We start from the raw sequence: 8,117 nt of genomic DNA, 5'->3' as shown, positions 1-8,117 counted from the left end.
AATTTAAATTTATATTATGTGAATATGATTTAATCTCGTTTATATAAAAAATCTTGATACTAACCGTGTATAAAAAAGTTATTCTAATTTTTAGGTCCCGTATTTTGTGACCCTGTGCTACTAGATCTTTAATTAGGTCGCTAACCATTTAGATAAAGCAATAATCACATGAAAATAATCAAGAATGCTAATTCAGGTACAACAAAGCGACAAGTTTACTTGGCCAGATGATTCATTATCTAATCAATGGAAACATGTACATTATATTACATGTAAATTTTTCAATCAAGCGGTATGCTTTGCTATAATCTTGGTTTGGTTTTGCAACCACAATTGTTGCTCATGCAGGAAATTTTGCTGATTCATGGAAGCATTTAACATTTGATCGCTGGAAAAAACTGTTGCAAAAGGATCATTCTCCAACTCTGGAACCATTGCTGTACCAGTTGGATCCTGAGCTGAAAAGGTTGGTGGAAGAGATGCTTTAAATGTAGGAACTGCAGGTTCGGCTGCTTGAAATGTCGGTGCAAATGAATATGCTTCGGTAGCTGGAAATTCCAATTGGAACTGATCAGCAGCTGCAGCAGTGGTGGTGATGGAGTCTGGAAATGGCATGCTAGGCAATGCCGGTGTATCCTCTAAAAAGGGATTGTAGTGTTGTTGTGATGATGATACTGGCATTGAAGATTGATTGTATAAACTATCCAGAGTCGATCCATCGAAGGCGCTGGTTATTGGTTGAGGGGCTTGCGGAGGAGAAACAACTATTGCAACCTCCCAACCAGTTGCTGTGAAGTTAGGAGGGACATTTTGTTCTAATCTTTGTGTCTGCTGTTCTTGTTCTGGGAAGGCATTGAAGTTGTCGCTTGGAGTAGGCAGCCCTTGTGTTGTTGCTATCACCTCAGTTAGAACAAGTTCCCAATCTTTGGCTGAGGCTGAAGAAGAAGATTGAATTGCCTTGTCATTTTGTTCTTTTTCCTGTTCTTGCTGGTCTTGCGATTGTTTCTCTTCGTCTGGCCAATCATCTAGAGATACAAGATCAGCCATGGAGCTCGAAACCGGTAAAGAGTGCGTTGAACCAGAATCACTTAATCTGAATGATCTTTCATGCTGTAATTGCTTGCTAAATTGATCAGAATAGTCCTCTAAATCGATTGAAATGGATGGTGGTGCTCCCGTTATTTCTGTCGCACTTATTAGATCCTCCAATGACGTGCATTGTGAACCAAATTCAGAGGTCCTCTCTGAATATCCGTCTGTTGTAACTGAGAATTCTGACAGACCACCGTAACTATCTCCTCGGCTTGATCTCGCGACAGAATTTGGTGGTGCAGGGAGAAGCAAAAGCCTGTTTGGGGACTTGGAAGTTGCTGGAAAAGAGGATTGATCTTTCAAAAACTCTTGTAAAGTTTCGATTAGTTCCTCGGATATTGTCTGCACACTTGGATATTCTGAGGTTCTCCCCACACCCATGCTCTTACACAAGGAATAGAAAGCACTGAGCTCCTCAAACAGTTTTGAGGCCTTCACACAGGTTTGGAAGGCACTAACGCAATTCTGATAGTGCAAATGAAAGAAACTGTCTAAAAGCAGTGCAAGTCCATCAGAAATGTCTTTGTACAAATCAAAACTCTCTTGCACAACTGCATAAAGACTTATTTGCACCAATCGATTAGTCTTTGCAGCGCCTGTTGGCCGCGTAGCAATTGCTCGTTCGAGCAATCTTTGCCAGTATGAAATTCTGTCAAGCAACATTGCTGGTTTCATGTCACGAACCGGCTCATTAGCCCTGCTGTTTCTATGACCTGAAGCTTCCCTCACTCTATGAGTATATCGACGCTGAAGCTTCCCTGTTAGAAAACAATCTAATCTCTCGTCGAGATAGAGAGCAAAAGTCCTAACAAATGCGGTGAAATCCCAAGGGCTTGAGTTTGAGTCATCTCGAAAACTAGTAAGATTGAGGATCCTTGCCCCTCTTTTCATTGCATGAAGGACTTCTCTAGGGAAATAAGGATCACCATCTTGAAATATTCTTAAAACAAGCATCAAAGATTTGAGGGCTACGATCCAATTTCGTGTCCGGCCTATACGCTTACCAATGGCTCGTGCACAGGCTGCAGCATAAGCTTTGTTGGAAGAAACGAGATAGAGAACTTCATTCACGTACCGCTCTTCTATTGGGACATCATCATGAGTGGTTGCTTTAAGCACTGCAACCTCAAGGTTTGAAGTAGTATTGCTGCCAACTTTAGCAAGGCTGATGCTGGTTTGATCTTTCACTGCACCAATTGCCTTCTTTAGCTTGCTTGACATTGTTGATTCCACAGCCAGTATTTTTTTTCGACTGAAGCTCAATTGACAATGTTCAACACAAAATAAACGCAGTGATTAAATTGAAAACTTGTAAAACTTGGTGATTTATTTGACAAGAAAGGTATATTTGGATAAGTAACTAGCAATTCAGGAAACCAGATGATACAAGATTAAAGGGTCTATAGGCTGCTGCAAAATTCTATGGGAACTGATCATAAAATCTGGATTCTGGAGAGAAAGAGAAAGAGCCAAAGAGAAAGGGAAGTTTTTCAGAGATTGCTTGGTTTGTCTCTGGTTTTTCTTCTTTGAAGGCATCAGAGGGTCTCCTTGAGTCTCTCTTGGCCTTGTGGACGTGAGGAAAAATAGCATATTCTTATTGACATGGTCTTACCAGTATAATTGGTTGTTGTTATTTTTGACATAAAAAGGCTTTGCAATGCCTCGCTTTCTAGGCTTTTATTGATTGACAATGCATTCAGTTTAATACGTGGTTTTCAGTAACATTTGGATACCTAATCCTTTCAATGTTTTATTCATATTAGTACATGTTCATGGCTCCCACGTTGTACTTTTTATCTTCTTGGATGATTTTTTTTTATCAAGTTTATCTTCTTGGATGATAAACCTTAGAGATCCATGCATGACAGCTTAGCCTATGAAGGTGGCTTTTTCATGGGGAAAAAAGAAAGAAGAAATTATGTGACACTTGTATCAATAGTTTTTACAGTTAATTATGTGAGACAAATTTGAAAAATCTGAAAAATTAGAATATTTAGAGCATCTATTGGGAGATATACGTAGTTTCTTTTCCAAAGTGTTTATTACTCCCTCCCTTTTTTTATAACTGTCGTTTAAGGAATTTGCTCTTCAGTACTTTTATCTGTCGTTTTACTATCCCTATACAGCATTTATTATTTTTTCACATTTTTACCCTTTTATCTCTCTTACTCCTAGTAATTATTGCTTCTATCTGCCCTTCCATATTCTTACTCCTAGTTAGTTTGCATTGCAAACAGCACCATTTAATACAGTGAGAGAAAACATGGGTGAATGGAATAATTAATGAGGGTATAAAAGGAAAGTGGTGTATAGATTTAAGCAATGAAAACTTTTCTTAATTGACGTGCAATTCCTTAAACGCCAGTTATAAAAAAAGGGAGAGAGTACTAACACTAAAATACAAAGATTCTGCATACAAAAAGTTGAAAAGAGTCCACTTATCCAAAAAAAAAAAAAAAAAAAAAAAAGCCATGAATTACGATAAACACAAATATAAGAATCTCTAAAATAAGGAAAGTGGCTCTTACTCCACGTTGGTTTCTATCGTATGTTATTTAATATTGAATTTTTCACATGAAAAAAATCCACCGTCAATCACAAACATCTCTAAGCAAGCGCTAGACACAAATATGAAAATTCTAGCATCAAAAAAGTGGGTCATCCTTTGGGTTTGTTTCTGTCATATGTTACTTAGTATAGGATTTTTTATATGAAGAGTCTACTTATTGTTGATTGCCAATATTGCAAGAGGTAAAAGAGCCCAAGAAACGTGTAAATCATCAGCAGTTAAAAGAATGAAAACATGCTTCTCAATGGACTAGCATTAGTAGTTAACATGGTGCAGAAGGAATGGTACAAATACACATCTCAAATAAACAAAAATGACAAACATAAATCAAAAGTACATGAAGATTCTACCTGAAGAAAAAAAAATAAGGACATGGTTTCCCCTCGCCTACAAAAAGAGCAACCTCAGAAAGAGGCAATGAGCAAACAAACAACCACGACAAAGTTATATTCGTTGGAAAACCTTCTCAGCTGCTGCTATCGTCTGCTGAATATCCTCTGTAGTATGTGCTAAGCTGGTGAATCCAGCCTCAAACTGAGAGGGGGCAAAATAGACACCTTCTTCCAGCATTCCTCTATAAAATCTTGCAAACTTTGACGTATCACTCTTCTTTGCATCATCAAAGTTAAAAACAGGGCCATCAGTGAAGAAAAAGCCAAACATCCCACTTATATAGCCACCACAAATTGCATGGCCAGCCTTCTTTCCAGCATCCACAATCCCTTGAATAAGTTCACCAGTTACCTTGTTCAAGTAATCATATGATCCTGGTTCTTTCAAACGCTTAAGAGTGTGAATCCCAGCAGTCATTGCTAATGGGTTTCCACTTAGCGTCCCTGCCTGGTACATTGGTCCTGCGGGTGCCACCATCTCCATAATCTCCCGCCTTCCTCCATAGGCACCGACTGGCAGGCCACCACCAATGACCTTCCCCAGTGTAGTTAAATCAGGAGTTATGCCAAAATACTCCTGTGCTCCTCCATATGACAAACGAAAACCAGTCATTACTTCATCAAAGATAAGAAGAGCACCGTTTTCTTTAGTGATCTGGCGCAAGGCATCAAGAAAACCAGGTTTCGGTGGAATAAACCCAGCATTTCCAACAACAGGTTCAAGAATAACAGCAGCAATTTCATTTGTCTTAAAGAGGTTTTCAACAGTCTCTATGTCATTGTAAGGGGAAGTTAATGTTTCGAAGGTAGCTGCTCTTGGAACACCTGGAGAGTCAGGGAGACCCAGGGTAGCAACCCCACTGCCTGCCTTAACAAGGAATGGATCCGCGTGGCCATGGTAACAACCCTCAAACTTAATGATTTTCTCCCTGCCAGTGAAAGCTCGAGCCAATCGCAACACACCCATACATGCCTCAGTGCCTGAATTGACAAAACGAACCATTTCTACGCTTGGGACTGCTGCAATGACCATTTCTGCCAAAACATTCTCTAGCAGACATGGTGCACCAAAGCTGGTTCCCTTCTTCATTGTCTCAGCCAAGGCACCCAATACCTACAAGTAAGAATCTAGAAGATTACAAACTAAATTGTAGATCATACAAAATTTCCGATACCGTATTCTACTTCCTTTTAGCTAATTATGGCAGGTATACCAGTGAACCAAACATGAGTATGCGAAGGAACCAACAAAAGCCTAATTGACAAACAAATGTTTTCCCCCTTGGTAGACAGACTAGACAACTCTCAAGGAATTCCTAACTCAGAACATGACATTAAACATCGTAATAATCAAACTGGAAAGGAAAACAAAAAGCAACAAAAGTCTATACGAAAGGCTACAACTTTTTCCAGAAAAGTTGAAAAGACCATACTAATGGCCTTGCAGATGACAAATTCTTATGCAATATATGAAAAAAAGGGAAAAAAAAGGAAGAAAAAAAAAAGATCATTCCAAGGGCAAGAAATCTAACAGAAAATAAGGGGGCTTTGCCTGCAAACACCCTATGTTAAGCGTGGCGGATTATCAAGGTTACACTTAACTAGTGAGATTTTCAGATCAGTGTAAGTTAGTAAAGGAATAACCTCGTCATCAGCATGACCAATGATAGCAGGTCCCCATGAACCAACATAGTCTATGTATTCATTACCATCTATGTCCCACATGCGAGAGCCCTTAACAGAATCAAACAGTATAGGTTGCCCACCAACGGATTTGAAAGCACGTACAGGGCTATTTACACCTCCGGGCATTAGTTCCTGTGAACATGAATACCACGATCAGATCATTAATAAACTATAAACAAATTATACTTTTTAGAGCGAAAATAGAGGAAAACCAAGGTGTAACTGGGTACTTATGACAAAAGGAAGTCCACATGATTCAAGCAAGAGGCAGCATTCATAATTTATCACCATAATTGTTTTGATTTACTAGAGTTAAATGGAAATTAAATATAAAAATACGAACTATAATAGATAATAACATCAACAGCCTTATGCTTTCTTGTGAAGAAAGCCCATTAGCACTGTAAAAAAACTAAATCATGTTTGATAAAAATTTTGTAAGAATACAAAGAAAATCCAATATACATAAAAATTTGGGAGAAATTGCACGCTCAATGTAAAGTCTTTTGATGCTCAATGTCTCTATCCATCCAAAGCTGCCAAAAGCTTAATGTTTACAACAGAATTCTAAAGTCTGTGCATGCCATTATAAAAGCAGCAAGCCAAAGGGTGTAATTTACAATATGCAGTATAGTGTCACTTATGAATTAGGTGAGGTGAAGAGCATGCAAGAACAACTCCAAGCCTCCTCTTAACTTTCAAGGTCTGTAAATTGGTTGTGGTGGAAGGTATTTGGACAGCTTTCAAATAATCTATTGACTATTTGTCCCAACTCTAAGTACACGAACACTTCACTCTCAACAACAGTTACAGGCATGACAAAAATAAATAGATCAACTGTAAACCTTACTCATGAGCAAGTGTATGTTTCGAAAAACAGCAGGAAACTAGGAACTAATATCCCTTTAATTTGTGTATACGCAGTCAATAGCCTGATCATTTCACAGCTGAAGAGCAAATTGTCTAATAGGTTCTAAAGTTTACAGCAATGCGCACTTGATGTTTTAAATTTCCTTGTCTTAGAAGAAGACTGGAATGGAAACTCATTTGCAGGAACTCACAGTTACCACAGGTCATTCTTCATTATCCAGTTAGTTTGTTCATTCAAGAGAACCTCTAAACCTCCCCTCCTCCTCTTCTCTTCCCCAGCCTCTTGCTCCTAAGAAGCAAAAGAATGACTTTATTATCACCTAAATTACTAGTTTTTTCTTTTTCTTAATGTCTCCAAAAACCGAACAGCGCATTCCCTGTAATCCTTTCATCTTTCTCTAAAACTTCTTTTCATCCTTCTCTTAATTGCTGCTTTTTTCACTTCATAATCAACTACAGTGTAGTCTACTTGTGCTTCCAAGAAAAAAGCAGCCTTGCAAACCATTATCATGTTTATTCAACCGCATATCTGATGATATTTACATTAAATAGTTCACATTTGCAGAAATATTAATAAACCAGTGCAGTAAAATCAACATTTTCCTTGGCTCATAACATTAACATTCACACTGACATTCAGATATCAAACACACATTGCAGATACCAATCAAAGCCCAAATCTTCTTCTCTTTCTATGCAAAACCCTTCTCCAGATACTCAAACAATAAAACAAAAAGCTGAAAATAGACAAGAAAAACTCAGTCATCCTATTTATCCCAACAATCAAGCACTATCAGTATGCAAGAAGATGATATATGCTTACCTTGGCTTTGCTGAAGGCTTCTTCAGATTTCTGAAGAGTGTAAGCCTTTTTCTTCTCGTCAACTGGAGTAACAGCCATCTTAATTCTGAGTTTTCCGTTGCTATTAATACCAGGAGAAGAAGAAGTAGATAGAAGTGAAGCCATCCCTATGCCCACCCATCTAGGCTGCACCCCAACTCCAGCCATCACAACAGACATCTGCTCTGCAGCCTGCTCCCCCCCTCCTTTTTTTCTCTACTAGTTTTCTATTCTACCCGGGTTTGTGCAACTTTATCCCTATGCTATATGTAATCTGTCCTGCCCTGGCTGATGGAGAATTGAAGATAGTTTGGCTGTAGTGGCAATCCTATATGCAATCCTGTTACTGAATTGGTTTTTATTTGTTTATTTTGATGTTTATTAATGTTGCCTTTGTTTGACTAACGATATTTAGTCCTACTCCAAAAAAAAAAAAAAAAAAAGACTAACGTTATTTAGGGGTCGTAGGCGGCTCTTTTCTTTATTCCAAGGCTACTACTTTTTTCCTCTTTGCAGTGGAAAAATTAATGCCTTGTTTAAATTGGGCTAATTTTTCAGAATATACCAAAAAAAAAATCTATCAAATATATGTTTGATTAAGGCATTGTACAAAATTATACATGTCATGTCCAATCAACACAAAAAATTTTTTAATAGCTACAGGCTA

General features: G+C 38.1%; 2 protein-coding genes across 2 annotated transcripts; both read right to left on the bottom strand.

Moving 5' to 3' along the window:
* Positions 1 to 191: 191 nt before the first annotated feature.
* Positions 192 to 2,459, bottom strand: LOC113714430 (clathrin coat assembly protein AP180-like). Its single transcript, XM_027238257.2, has one exon. The coding sequence runs from the start codon at positions 2,311 to 2,313 to the stop codon at positions 286 to 288; it is 2,028 nt and encodes a 675-aa protein (XP_027094058.1). The 5' UTR covers positions 2,314 to 2,459; the 3' UTR covers positions 192 to 285.
* A 1,420-nt stretch (positions 2,460 to 3,879) lies between these two features.
* Positions 3,880 to 7,791, bottom strand: LOC113714432 (glutamate-1-semialdehyde 2,1-aminomutase, chloroplastic-like). Its single transcript, XM_027238259.2, has 3 exons — positions 7,433 to 7,791; positions 5,698 to 5,871; positions 3,880 to 5,167 (listed from the first exon to the last, which is right to left on the bottom strand). The coding sequence occupies exons 1-3, from the start codon at positions 7,628 to 7,630 to the stop codon at positions 4,106 to 4,108; spliced, it is 1,434 nt and encodes a 477-aa protein (XP_027094060.1). The 5' UTR covers positions 7,631 to 7,791; the 3' UTR covers positions 3,880 to 4,105.
* Positions 7,792 to 8,117: the final 326 nt, after the last annotated feature.

The sequence above is a fragment of the Coffea arabica genome, chromosome 10c (genome assembly GCF_036785885.1).
Source record: "Coffea arabica cultivar ET-39 chromosome 10c, Coffea Arabica ET-39 HiFi, whole genome shotgun sequence".
NCBI lineage: Eukaryota > Viridiplantae > Streptophyta > Magnoliopsida > Gentianales > Rubiaceae > Coffea > Coffea arabica.
This window is presented reverse-complemented; position numbering and strand designations above follow the sequence as displayed.